The 15109-nt window shown below is 47.3% G+C and overlaps 1 protein-coding gene across 3 annotated transcripts in view; it reads right to left on the bottom strand.

The window, feature by feature from the left end:
* Positions 1-2989: 2989 nt before the first annotated feature.
* bcl2l13 (BCL2 like 13) overlaps positions 2990-15109 on the bottom strand; it is a 48965-nt gene continuing 36845 nt past the window's right edge. Inside the window, exons 7-8 of one of the 3 annotated variants that reach the window (XR_014569176.1) lie at positions 3795-5232; positions 2990-3456 (exon numbers count right to left, since the gene is read on the bottom strand). Coding sequence is in view for 1 of the 3 variants with exons in the window: in XM_083763813.1 (XP_083619939.1) it covers positions 4135-5232 (1098 nt within the window). In the remaining 2 variants the exon portion in view is untranslated. Of the gene's footprint in view, positions 5233-15109 lie in introns of all 3 variants that reach the window. The other 2 variants (XR_014569177.1, XM_083763813.1) reach the window with 2 other exon arrangements.

Below are 15109 nucleotides of genomic sequence, written 5' to 3'. Positions count from 1 at the left end.
TGAATTTCACAGTCTAAAACACTTCTGGGGTATTTTTCACATCTACTCAGTCTTTTGTGTGCACCTCAGACAGTCTTTATGTTTATTGGTTCAACAGTTAAAGGGACACTTCACCCTTTTTGCAAAAAGATATATGTTAATGACGTTTAGAAGCTTTAGAACACTTTCCTGGGGGTCTTAATGTGTGAAATATGTGGTTTTAGATATTTTAGATTGTAGCAGTGAGCCCGGTGTCTCTGATGTCACGGACACTGGGCTCACTTCCTTCCTGGACTACATCAAGAAAGCTTAGAGAAGGAAGTGACACCAGCGTCATGGTGTCACGTGACTGGACGCCGGGGCTGCGCCATGACACCCCACCACGCCCCCATGTGCCAAAACTCACACTGGAAGTTTGATGAATACATGGGAGTGGATGGGAGACCGCTGGACATCTTGTAAACAAACATTATTTATGAACGATAGCGACCTTTGTCATATAATCGGTCCAGGAATATAATAGAAGACATATCACAGATTGTTTTCCGACTGGGTGTTTTTCGACTTGCTAACTGTTTAATTTTACTCAGGAATTTAAAGAGCACAGTACGGCTCTGGGCTGAATGGGCTTATAACCTGACTCCGCCAGCTGGTGGCAGTATTGGGTTCACAATCCTGCCTTCAAAAGCCTAACATTACAAACTAAATAACGCTTTAAAAATGTTGAGAATAAAGGATTTTGCAATATTACAAGTCAGTGGTGTTTTCACTAAAGTAAAAGTTGACTAGCAGTAGCCTATCACAATATGCTCTACAAGTGGTTAAGTTTCAGAATAAATACGCAAATTAACAGTAGCCTTAGGACCAACCCGCCTAGTATAATACAACAGTAGTTTTAAGTAGTACAATACAACGTAATAGTAGTCTAGTAATAACTAATAATTGTAGTGAAAGTATAATATTTGCATGTGAAATGTAGAGGTAATTAAACGATTTAAGTGTCCCTCAAAATATAGTAGGCATAGGCATGCCTTAAAGAAGTTAATGCTTGCTCTATCAACTCCAGACATTGCCTTATTCAGTTTCAAGTTAAATATGAATGAATGACTGGCTAAATGAAATTGTACTGGTACCACGGAACGTGACGCGCACGCACGCATCGCGGCATGCACACAGAACAGCTGTATAGCCTAAGCCTAAAACACAAAAGTAGACTTAAAATGGTCAGACAAACATCCTTACTGGACACTAGCGAAACTAAAAGGTTTGCTTTGGACGAATATATCTGTAACTGTTATTTGATGGAGGAGAACACCACACAGCAGCAGTAGCCTACTGGAGCCATGCAGTCCACACTCCTGTAAGTCAAGTGTGCATGGCATGCTTACCGGCTACGTGCGCTCACAGTCAGCTCAGGTATATAAACAGTTAAAGCTGTTGTTATGCAAAGTAGTGGCTATTTGAATTCGGCACGGTACTTTACACGGTGTGAAAATAGGGGGGGGGGCGCCAGTAAACCTAGACCACTACTAGGCACTTGTTGGTGACTTCAAGACAGTAGAAAGTAATGTGTGATGTTATGTTACAGAAGCGTTTATTTTACAATGGTCTCAATCATTCAGAAAGTGTTTATTTATATGCTTGTCTATACTTTGCTCCATTCACTCCAATACATTTCCAGCAGTTTCGGCAGCAGATTCATCACTGTGTACTACTTAAAACTACTGTTGTATTATACTAGGCGGGTTGGTCCTAAGGCTATATGAAAAAAAGTATTTCATCAAACACCACTGACTTGTAATATTGCAAAATCCTTTATTCTCAACATTTTTTTAAGCGTTATTTAGTTTGTAATGTTGATGAATTAAAAACAATAGGTATGGGGTTTCAAGGCAGGATTGTGAACCCAATACTGCCACCAGCTGGCGGAGTCAGGTTATAAGCCCATTCAGCCCAGAGCCGTACTGTGCTCTTTAAATTCCTGAGTAAAATTAAACAGTTAGCAAGTCGAAAAACACCCAGTCGGAAAACAATCTGTGATATGTCTTCTATTATATTCCTGGACCGATTATATGACAAAGGTCGCTATCGGTCATAAATAATGTTTGTTTACAAGATGTCCAGCGGTCTCCCATCCACTCCCATGTATTCATCAAACTTCCAGTGTGAGTTTTGGCACATGGGGGCGTGGTGGGGTGTCATGGCGCAGCCCCGGCGTCCAGTCACGTGACACCATGACGCTGGTGTCTTTTCCTTCTCTAAGCTTTCTTGGACTACATGTTGTCTCAGTAAGACAGCTCTCCCCCAATCCACAAGGAGGAGCAGTGCACCAAAGAATTATGGGAATTGTAGTCCAGGAAGGTAGTGAGCCCAGTGTCCATGACATCAGAGACACTGCTCACTGCTACAATCTAAAATAGCTAAAACCACATATTACACACATAAAGACCCCCAGGGTCTTTAGTGTTCTAAAGCTTCTAAAGGTCATTAACATATATTTTATTGCAAAAAGGGTGAAGTGTCCCTTTAAGGCCCATTCATAGTCTGCATTTTCGGTGGTGAGGTGGCCACCGATCTGGTGATGAGGTGACCACCGGCCACCGCTCCGGTGGTGAGGTGACCACCACTCCGGTGGTGAGGTGACCACCGCTCCGGTGGTGAGGTGACCACCGCTCCGGTGGTGAGGTGAGGTGAGCTGAAATAACGTGGAGCGGTGGTGAGTAAAAACAGAGAGAAGGGCTGGAGCGGTGGCGGTGGTTTGCTTTTCACCGCGGCTCAGTGACGTCATGTTGTAGTTCAGTGGTCACCTCAGTGACGTCATGTTGTAGTTCGGTGGTCACCTCACCACCGAAACTACAGACTATGAATGAGCCTTTAGACAGATATAATTAATTTGATCAAACATTCCCACATAAGACTCCATGTTAGACTCAGGACCAGGTCCCTGGTTCTAGTAACTGGTTATCATCCTAATGAATGAGGAGATTAGTTACTTGGATTTAATGTATTAATTTACAGGACAGTCTTGAGAGATTATATTAAACTAAATACTGAATCAAGAGCCTTGAAAACTGTCTGAGCTGATGTGAAGTGTTTTAAAGTGAAATTACCCTTAAATAAGCAACGACCACTATGAGTGTTGAGCTTTACCGTCAGACAAAACCCAGCCCACAAATAGCATAGCACACGCAACTCAATTTTCACATTTTATTTTCTTGAGTGCATTCATTCATCAAAATGAATGCCCCCAGCCCCTTCCCCAACAATAAACAGAGAGAGGGGGGGGGGGGGGGGGGGGAGTGAAGAACCAACAGAACAGCAAAACAAGTTGAGAAACGGAGGAAACAACATGGAAGTACAGAAGAGCACAGTTTTCACGCTGGTCTGTGCGGGTTGTACCTGGTGGGTCATTGTGAAGGTAGCGAGGCAGCGATGCAGCCCTGATGTCCAGCAGTGAAGCCTGGGAAATGATGAGGTCTCTAGGGGGGTAACAAGACAACTCACCCCGTTTCTGTTTTCCTCCCAGAATCTTCCCCAGTGAGGGGTGGGAGAGGCTGGACAGCAGACTGCTGGACTTTGAATTTCTCTAACTATAAACTTTCATGACCGCAAGTACAAATATAATTTATGAAAAGCTACTACAGTGAAGTCTATAAAATAATATAGCCTTTCCACAGGAGTATCTTTTTACATTTTTCCAAAAAGAATACAAACAGCCAATAGCATATTACAAAGTTATCCCCCTCACTGGTGAAAATTCCGGGAGGAAAAACGGGCTAGCACCGGGGTGAGTTGTCCAGTATTCTCTAGGGGACCTCAGAGGGGACCTGAGGGGAGCTGAGGGGACATGAGGGGACCTCAGGAGGTGAATTCACAGTCGAGACATTCAAAAACATTGCAGGTAGAAATGCGCCCGATAACGACGATCAACTAAAACATGAACAATTGACTATGCGCAACTTTTTCATGTCCGATCCAATAAAGGTGGTTGCACACAGAGACGCGTTTTTCGGAAAAACCGACGGGAGAAACGACCGCTAAAAATACGAAAAACGCGCTCTGTGTGCAGCAGAGGACCTTAAAGACTCGTTTTCACGCCAATGCCCTGCAGCGTCGCATCCTCCCCTGAGGCTATAGAGTAACTGTGCTATTCTTCTACTTCCTCCGGTAGGTCAGGGCGCCGTAGATGGCCAGAGCGGCGAGCGCCACCATGGCGGCGCCTCCGTACAGCAGCACGGGGAGCTCCGCCTCTGGCTCGGGCTCCGTCTGAACCGGGGGCTCCTCCTCCGCGGCGGTGGCGGCGACGGCGGCCTCGACCGGCTCCTCCAAGCAGGGGCACGCCAGCAGGGCCACGGCCTCTGGCTCCTGTAGTGGGGGAGGAGGGGCTACAGCCGGCTCCGGCTCCGGTTGGGATGTGGTCTGGGGTTCTACCAGTGCTGCTGGGGGGTCCTCCTTGGCTGGAGACGGCGGTGCTGGCGGTGCCGCTTGGACTGGTTCTGGGGCGGCGGCGGCAGGCTGTGGCTCAGGGTCCGGTTCTAGCGCCAGAACAGGTGCCACGGGAGGTTCTGGCTCGGGAGCAGCAGCAGCTTCAGTGGGAAGAAGAGGCCCTGGTGGTTCCGAGGAGGCGGCTGTGAGAGACGGCTCCGGAGACGAGCTCAGCACCGCGGGGGGGGGCACGTCGACCATGACCACGGACTCCTCTAACGACACCAGGGAGGTCGGGCCGGCCGAGGACTCGGTCTCGGAGGACGGCGCCGGAGGCGGCGTGGGGGTGTGGTCTCTAAACTCCGCCCTGAGCTCGGCCAGGTCGCTCTCCGTCCCCAGGACGCTCATCATGCTCTCCTGGAGCCCAGGCTCCTCCTCTTCCTCGGCGGCGCCCTCGGCCTCCAGAAGCTCCTCGCGCTCCACGTGCACGATGTCCGAGTTGGACGAGTTGTTCTCGCTGCGCTCCTCCGCCATCAGCGCCACGCCCTCCATGCTGTCCAGGCTCTTCACGTCCTCGGGGTGGTCCATGATGCCGCCGCCCACCGCCGCCCAGGACTCGTGGCCGGCCAGAGACGCGGGCAGGCTTTCCGTCTGCCAGGAGCCGTGCAGAAGGGAGGAGCCGTCGACGGCGTCGGCGCAGAGCAGCGAGGAGGGCGGGCTGGGCTGCTGCTCTCCTCCTCCCGACAGGATGTAGATGTCGTTGCTGTCCTCAGCTATCAGCGGCGCCTGGTGGTCCTCCTCTTCCTCCTCCAGGTGAAACACTGCACCCTGGTGGACAGGAGACAGCACTGCAATGTTAGCAACGGTATCTAATCTTTATTGATTTAAGCAAAGCGTTACAATACAATAGATCATGAAATACTATTAAAGAAGCTAGATAATTATGGCATTAGAGATGTAGCATACAAATGGATGAGAAGTTATCTTGAAGATAGGCATCAGTTTGTCAATATCAATAATGTCAACTCAGAACCAGGGAAAGTCCTCTGTGGGGTACCCCAAGGCTCGGTGGTGGGCCCAAAGCTTTTTATTCTTTATATAAATGACATTTGTAGAGTATTAAACCGGTTACAATTTGTTAATTTTGCAGATGATACAACTTTACTTTGCTCTGGAAAAAAAATGAATGAACTATTGGATACAGTGGAAGGGGAGTTGAAGAATTTAAAGAAATGGTTTGATATAAATAAGCTATCACTGAATGTAAGCTAAACAAAATGTATTGTGTTTGGAAACCGTACAATCAGTGAGGACATTGACTCAGTAGAAATAGAAAGAGTGTGGGAGAACAAACTCTTGGGAGTAATCATTGACAATAAACTAAATTGGAAACCTCATATAAAGTATATAAAAGCAAAGATATCGAAATCTATTGCAATACTGCACAAAACTAAACATATCCTGGACCAGAAGTCATTATATATCCTGTACTGCTCATTCATAACTCCATATATTACAGTCTGGGGCAACACCTATACAACCAACACAAACTGTATCACCCTACTGCAAAAAAAATGCCATAAGGATTATAAATGGAGTTGACTATATTCACCCCACCAATGAATTATTTATAAAATGTCATACGTTGAAATTTAAGGACTTAGTTGAGTTAAAAACATTAGATACTGCTTAGAGCCTAAATGAAAACACTTCCAGACTGTATCCAATTGTTCACAATGAGAGAGAGAGCTGTTATTCACTCAGAGGAAAATGTATGTTCGGGAAAAAAAAAGGATTGGCGTGAGAAGTAATTGTATAACGATAAAGGGTGTGAAGCTGTGGAATAGATGTGATGATGAACTGAAAGACTGTGGAGCTAAGGATAAACTAAAGAAGGTATTCAAAAAAAGAGCATTAAATAGCTATACAGAGTAAAGGCTCAATTCAAGTGGCATTTGTTTCTTTTGGTTTTGTGTGAAAATGTTACTACTGTGACTATTATTAGCATATTGTTTTGCTTGTTTTTTTTGTTTTTTTTGCCTGTTTTTCAAAAAGCTAATTATTTTATATATTATTTTAATTGAATGGACAAAAGGGTAGACGTAATAGGCCTAGGCTTCAGTCTATACCCTTTTTTTTCCAGAATAAGAATAAGAAAAAATACTGATGAACTAAGAATGTTTTGTATGGAAGAAAAAAACAAACTAATAAACTAAACTAAACTAAGCAAATGAGATGAGATGAGATATACTTAATTAATCCCAGAGGGGAAATTGAAGCGTTAGAACAGCATAATGTGACACATAAAAAAGCTAAAACTACTGGACAGACAGAAGAACACAAAACGGACACAAATGGGCATAATCACACAAGGCCAGGACCACCAGGGACCATATCATTATGCCATTTGGGGGGGAAAGTAAAGCAAAGTAAGCAAAGTTCTTTGTTTACCATGCAGGGAAGTGCACTAAGCCAAGGACTTGTTTACAGCCACACCCTGCTCGTAGAACATGTCATGGTAGGGGTTCACAATGCCTTGCTCAAGGGCACTTCAGCGGTGGTAGTTTTAACGTGCCGGTTACGGGGATGCGAACTGGCGACCTTCCAGTATCAAGACCGCTAACCGCTAACCGTTCGGCCACCGCTGCCCCTCTGCAATACTACATGCAGATCAGGCATTGAAATGCTAATCTGGGTGCTTGTTTTCACCTGCCAGGTATGTAAGGTAAGGGTATGCATGCATATAACTAAAAAACATGGCATGGATGCACCTGGGACGTATCCTCAGTGATGTATCCCAAGGTCATCACCTGGGACGTATCCTCAGTGATGTATCCCAAGGTCATCACCTGGGACGTATCCTCAGTGATGTATCCCAAGGTCATCACCTGGGACGTATCCTCAGTGATGTATCCCAAGGTCATCACCTGGGACGTATCCTCAGTGATGTATCCCAAGGTCATCACCTGGGACGTATCCTCAGTGATGTATCCCAAGGTCATCACCTGGGACGTATCCTCAGTGATGTATCCTGAGGTCAACGTGGTTTCGGGTCTCTCGAACATCATACCCGTCACTCAGGCGACCGAGCCGGGAGTGATCAAGTCCCGACTTACGTCCCAGTAGCTACCCTCAATCAGTCCCACTAGGGCAAAACCAGGGGCACACAATCCGTTGGAACTATTCCAGAACTACTCTGCCAGGGCTGGGAGGTAGACTTCATACAGTACCGTAGCCTACTCTGCTTAGGCTACTCGTTTACAATGAAACCACCACCAGCAAGAACACGCTGGCTGACAACGGCGATGACGCCAAGCCTGCTGTTGAAACCTGCCGCTGTCCCAGCGACAGAACACAGAACCTGCCGAGGCGGACCGGACTATAGCCTACAATCATGGCATTTAAACATGCTCTTCTGTTTATAATCTAAACACTGTGACACGTTTAGAAAGTGTTACAAATAAGTGTTTAGAACCTAAACACTTGAAGCAAAGATTTTAGTTAAAAACATTCGCTCTGAAATAATATTAGATATAATAAGATTTGCGCCACATTTTCACGATTTTTCAGAAATAGCAGACGTACAAGCTATGAGCTTATAGATCTGCTATTTTTCAATAGCTAAATTATAACATACATTTTGCTTAAAACACCAAAAGGGGTTCACGCCCAGAATGTGTTAAAAGTCTGCCATCTGTATACTGTACAAATTCACAAAACATAAATCTCTCTCACACCCACAATCCAAGGGGATTCACTGTGTGAGCTTAGTGTGTCTAGCTAGCATCGATACACACCATGACATTGTTAAATTGTGATATTATCAAATGAAATGCATAGTATTTTAAATTAATACACTTCAAGTCTTGACTAGAAGCAGGGATAAAACGTCTTCACCAGTCATCACAAAAAAATGATAGAGGGGGCGTAAACATCCCATCCCATTACAGAGATTAAAATAGGGTGCATTTTGCATCCCAAAACGCAGTTTAGTAAAAGGACGTAATAAAACGACCTCTGCATCCACGGGATGCACTACTGCACTACTGTACTGTTTTTTTATTCTAGTTTATTTTGGCTAGCTTTAGTTATAATAATCATTTCTTCTTCTGTTTTCTACATGAATATAACCACATTATAACCATATAAAATGAAATGGGAGTTAAATGCTGCAATTTGTAAAAAATGGCAAAATATGACTCCTAACATCGTTGAAGTGGGACTCATCAAATGTCCCTGGGACTCATCTATAAAAGACCATGCCTGCATCCTGGGACTCATTACATTGAAAACCTATTTACATCACTGCATTATCACTTGCAACCCATTTTTCACCCCTGTGTCAATCATCTAATGTGATCCTGGGCTCTACACACCCTCCACCAACCTAGTCCCATATATGGAGGACAAGGGGAGAGCAACGGACTTGAACTCATGCTTCCTTCATGCCTGAGTGTCCAAGTTGCTCCTTTACACCTGACAGGGGGGGGAGTTTCCCTGGTTGGACGTAGCGCATGGAAGGAACACGTTATTCCAACCAGTTCCTTTCCCCTCCATCAGGCGCCCCGGCTGGCCAGGGGGAGGCAGTTTAGAGACCAGGATTACTGCATGTTTTTTGTGAGGGTACCTACCAGTGAGTGAGTGAGTGTGCACCGAGTGTGGGCCAGTGAGTGAGTGAGTGTGCACAGAGTGTGGGCCAGTGAGTGAGTGAGTGTGCACAGAGTGTGGGCCAGTGAGTGAGTGAGCGTGCACCGAGTGTGGGCCAGTGAGTGTGTGAGTGTGCACCGAGTGTGGGCCAGTGAGTGAGTGAGTGTGCACCGAGTGTGGGCCAGTGAGTGAGTGAGCGTGCACCGAGTGTGGGCCAGTGAGTGAGTGAGTGTGCACCGAGTGTGGGCCAGTGAGTGAGTGAGCGTGCACCGAGTGTGGGCCAGTGAGTGTGTGAGTGTGCACCGAGTGTGGGCCAGTGAGTGAGTGAGCGTGCACCGAGTGTGGGCCAGTGAGTGAGTGTGCACCGAGTGTGGGCCAGTGAGTGTGTGAGCGTGCACCGAGTGTGGGCCAGTGAGTGAGTGAGTGTGCACCGAGTGTGGGCCAGTGAGTGAGTGAGCGTGCACCGAGTGTGGGCCAGTGAGTGAGTGAGCGTGCACCGAGTGTGGGCCAGTGAGTGAGTGAGTGTGCACCGAGTGTGGGCCAGTGAGTGAGTGTGCACCGAGTGTGGGCCAGTGAGTGAGTGAGCGTGCACCGAGTGTGGGCCAGTGAGTGAGTGATTGTGCACCGAGTGTGGGCCAGTGAGTGAGTGAGTGTGCACCGAGTGTGGGCCAGTGAGTGAGTGATTGTGCACCGAGTGTGGGCCAGTGAGTGAGTGAGCGTGCACCGAGTGTGGGCCAGTGAGTGAGTGTGCACCGAGTGTGGGCCAGTGAGTGAGTGTGCACCGAGTGTGGGCCAGTGAGTGAGTGAGTGTGCACCGAGTGTGGGCCAGTGAGTGAGTGAGTGTGCACCGAGTGTGGGCCAGTGAGTGAAAAATGTTCGTCGACTACTGCCTTTTTTCACTGACGAAAACTAAATGGAAACTAGCTACGATGACTTAAACTAAGACTAAATATACTGACAGTTTCGTTGACAAATAAAAAAAAAGGCTAAAATGTTAGGAAGATCCAGTATAAGGAATTTTACACTTGCTTGCATGCTGAAAATAGCAGATCTACAAGCTCGAGCTTGTAGATCGGCTATTTTCAGCAAGTGTAAAAACGGTCATTACAATGCCATCAAGACTAAGGGCCGATTCATACTCCTATTTTACCGCTGTTTCGGCGCTGTAGTGCCGAAATGATTTCGGCTCGTCAGAAAAAATAGCACCGAAGAGCCGACTTTAGGACGGTACACCCCCCCCCCCCCCCCCCCCCCCGAACCTCAAATGACGTCACATTGTAGCCGAACCGACTTTTATTCGGCTCTAAAATAGGAGTATCAATCGGCCATAAATCAACTGTAGATTCAGTCGACTAAAATTGTATTATATTTAGTCGACTAAAACTAAAATGGAAATTCGCTACCAAAAACAACACTGTAGAAATCAACATGACCTGCTCTCTCCACCTTGGGGACACTGTATAAATCACCATGACCTGCTCTCTCCACCTTGGGGACACGGTTTCTATTTACATACACTGGAAATGCTGAATACTCAAGAGCAGGTTTAAGGGCCGAGTCATACTCCTATTTTAGACCCGAATACTCGGTTCGGCGCTGTAGAGCCTACAATGTGACGTCATTTGAGGTTCGGGGGGGGGGGGCTGGGGGGGGTGGGTACCGTCCTAAAGTCGGCTCTTCGGTGCTACTGAAAATGTGTTCAATTGATCAAAGGTGATGTCGTTTTCTTCTTCAGTATAAAATGGCGTTTGGACTAGGAAGACTAGTGAGGCCTTTTATACACATTCCTTCTCTTCAGAAGTCACAGAAGGACTTCAGAGCACTGCAAAACATCCACCACGTAATAACAGAAGCCCCTTTTCTGTTAGTGCACACTAAGAATGATAACCATGAATAAAACTCCTTCAAACTCAAGGACGTCATTGTCCAACACCAGAACTATAACAGTGGCGAGCAATACGACTATGATCACTTTCAGAAGAATGTGTGAAACGTTGACTAGCATATCAAAATCTATCCTAAATTTGCATTTCAACCCAACGCTATCCTATCATCACTGTTCATTTGTAGAGTTATTCTCTGTGTGGACAGCCCTAATAACTAAATACAGGACAACTGCAACAATGCACTGATGCTTAAAACGTGTTACGATTATTTGGAACAAACCCAATGGTACCAGCGGTGCAGTACTTAGTTTAGACTAGTCATTGGTTAGACCAGTCATTAGTCCTACAACCTATCTCAAACCCTCACCCTAAACCTAACCTCCCACGGGGCAGCACACCTAAACCTAACCCTCTCCCAACCCTTAATGCACCCCTCACCAACCTTAATCTGGACGTTTTAACGCACCCCTCACAAACCTTAATCTGGTCGTTTTAATATACCCCTCACCAACCTTAATCCGGTCGTTTTAATATACCCCTCACCAACCATAATCTGGTCGTTTTAATGCAACCCTCACCAACCTTAATCCGGTCGTTTTAACGCACCCCTCACCAACCTTAATCCGGTCGTTTTAACACACCCCTCACCAAGCTTAATCCGGTCGTCTTAACGCACCCCTCACCAACCTTAATCCGGTCGTCTTAACGCACCCCTCACCAACCTTAATCCGGTCGTCTTAACGCACCCCTCACCAACCTTAATCCGGTCGTCTTAACGCACCCCTCACCAACCTTAATCCGGTCGTCTTAACGCACCCCTCACCAACCTTAATCCAGGCGTCTTAACGCACCCCTCACCAACCTTAATCCGGTCGTCTTAACACACCCCTCACCAACCTTAATCTGGTCGTTTAAACGCACCCCTCACCAACCTTAATCCGGTCGTCTTAACGCACCCCTCACCAACCTTAATCCGGTCTTCTTAACGCACCCTTCACCAACCTTAGCCTCGGTACCAGGCTTTCATTTTTGTTGGTGCAAAAATTGAAAGCCTGGAGGAACGCATTGGCCGCTCTGGTCTAAAAGTGGGAGTCAACCCTTCCGGGTGGGCGTCACTCCAAATTATGTGACGTAGCGCTGCACTAGGGGGGAGAGGAGGGGCCGGGGGTGACGGACAGATCGATGAGATCCAATCAGGGCGTGCGCAAATCTGAGCCGCGACCCGCCCCTCTAGAACAGAAACCTAACACGTTAGCTCAGGCTACACCAACCTTAATCTAGGGATGCTCCGATCACGTTTTTTGGGGCCGATTCCGATTCCGATCCCGATCTTTTTAAATATTTTTATTAATATTTTTATTAATATATATATATATATATATTTTTTTTTTTACTTATAAAAAAATCTGGCAACCCGCGCCCCGCGGTCATTTTCCGCTAACCTGAGCGGGGCTCCCTAGCCTGCTGGAGGGGCTCCCATCATCCCATGCACCCTCGAGAGAAAAAAAAGGGAAAAAATGCAGCCTTGAGCCTACCAATGTAACGTTGTGGTCTTGTGGAGCTGCTTGATCACCTCCTCCTCCTCCTGTCCTTAAATTGCCAATACCAATAAATCCACACTAAAGTAGTGTGAATACTTCCACAGCCTAATCAATCTGTCAATCTTTGTCAACTCAGCATGTGTTGACAACCTGTGGCGGAACAACATTGGGCCGGGCCGGGGGGTGAGACAGCACGACCGGGCCTCACCGAACCTGACTTCCCCCCCCCCCCCAACGGGAAAAATATATAATTTACGCAAACAGTTGCTGCTAATTTGAGCAGGCGTGCATGAACGAGAGAGGAGTTATGTGTGTGACAGTGTGAGGAGCTCATCACAGTCACAGATGGAGGGAAAGTGTTATATTTTGACTATTATTTATGCTACATATTATTGATCGCGTCTGTGTCTGTGACATTGCGCAGCAGTGCACACACGAGAGAGAGAGAGAGAGAGAGAGAGAGAGAGAGAGAGAGAGACGTAGAGAGAGAGAGGTGCTGCGTTGTTTTGTGTCTCCAGCAGAGTTTGTAGTGTCTCCATCTCTCTCTGGAAGAGGTTGACCATGAACTCTTTCACCGAGCTGAGGCGCTCCAACACAAACAAATCTGACGCTAAGCTCCAAACACTGTGTAAAAAATAAATAGGCTACTCATCTTTGTGTTCTGTTTCACCGTATTGCTGAGTGACGCACACAGGGAAAAGCAACAAGAAGGGGTTTAGAAGCGAAAAAGTCCGTTGTGGAGAAAAGGAAGTCCACACAAGTTCTCACAGAGTGATTAGCCTATGAGTGACAGCCATGGTGCTGCCACTTTTGGAGCGTGGCTGAGGATGTCTGTTGGAGAGAGTGTGAGACAGACTCCACGGTGCTTGTACAGTCCAGCGCAGTACATTCTCATCAGACATGATAATTTGCTAAAGTGTAGGCTATTATAGGCTATATAAACTCTGTATCTGGTTAATTGCGGGATTCGCGGGGACCCGCTGGGTGAAGACGTGAGTGCTCTCTCGCTCTGTCTCTCTTTTCTCTCTCTCTCCCTGGGGTGTGTGGGGGGGAGATTTTAGTTGCGCTGCCTTCGACAGCGCTATATTTCTCCAGTAGCGGTGCCGAACCGAGAAAGTGAAACATTATTTTGGATGTAAAACTGCGCAGATTTTTGCTTTGTTGATCGGTTTCGCGGATCGGTGGATTTTGCACGGCCGATCCGATACGATCGATCGGTGATCGGCCACGATCGATCGGCCACCGATTGATCGGAGCATCCCTACCTTAATCCGGTCGTTTTAACGCACCCCTCACCAACCTTAATCCGGTCGTTTTAACGCACCCCTCACCAACCTTAATCCGGTCGTCTTAACGCACCCCTCACCAACCTTATGTCTAACCAATGACTATAGTCTAAACTAAGTATGCACCCCAGCAGGGGAACTAAAGCTTGGTTTAGCTGGGGTTGGAATTACATACGAGTCAGTCCGTCACAGACACGCTCGGTCAGGACAGGTTGTCCTGACGTGGCGTGACATTACACTGGAGCCGTTGTTTGTTTGTGTTGTTTCAGGACAGAGTGTGCAGGACGGCAGACACAGGCAGGGAGGACGGATCTGACAGGACACAGAGTGTAGGACAGCAGACACAGGGTTAGGGAGGACGGATCTGACAGGACACAGAGTGTAGGACAGCAGACACAGGGTTAGGGAGGACGGATCTGACAGGACACAGAGTGTAGGACAGCAGACACAGGGTTAGGGAGGACGGATCTGACAGGACACAGAGTGTAGGACAACAGACACAGGCAGGGAGGACGGATCTGACAGGACACAGAGTGTAGGACAGCAGACACAGGGTTAGGGAGGACGGATCTGACAGGACACAGAGTGTAGGACAGCAGACACAGGCAGGGAGGACGGATCTGACAGGACACAGAGTGTAGGACAGCAGACACAGGGTTAGGGAGGACGGATCTGACAGGACACAGAGTGTAGGACGGCAGACACAGGCAGGGAGGACGGATCTGACAGGACACAGAGTGTAGGACAGCAGACACAGGGTTAGGGAGGACGGATCTGACAGGACACAGAGTGTAGGACAGCAGACACAGGGTTAGGGAGGACGGATCTGACAGGACACAGAGTGTAGGACAGCAGACACATCCAAGGCAGGGAGGATGGATCTGACAGGACACAGAGTGTAGGACAGCAGACACAGGGTTAGGGAGGATGGATCTGACAGGACACAGAGTGTAGGACGGCAGACACAGGGTTAGGGAGGACGGATCTGACAGGACACAGAGTGTAGGACGGCAGACACAGGGTTAGGGAGGATGGATCTGACAGGACACAGAGTGTAGGACGGCAGACAAAGGCAGGGAGGACGGACGGATCTATTAAAAAGTCTGTCCTGATGAAGGTCTAATTGACCGAGACGTTGACCTAAAAAAGAGCAACATTTTAACAAGTGTCTGACAGTGTGCTGGACGGCCTTTTTGTTTTTTAAAGATCCCCTTTGTAATGTATGCTCTATTGCCCTACGCACCTGTCACTAGCCTCTGAGGTGACCTGTCACCTGTCACTAGCCTCTGAGGTGACCTGTCACCTGTCACTAGCCAAGTTCTGAGGTGACCTGTCACCTGTCACT

Source organism: Protomyctophum parallelum (genome assembly GCF_964188405.1).
Source record: "Protomyctophum parallelum genome assembly, chromosome: 4".
Lineage (NCBI taxonomy): Eukaryota > Metazoa > Chordata > Actinopteri > Myctophiformes > Myctophidae > Protomyctophum > Protomyctophum parallelum.
The sequence above is the reverse complement of the archived record's forward strand: the minus strand, read 5'-3'. Positions and strand labels throughout refer to the sequence as shown.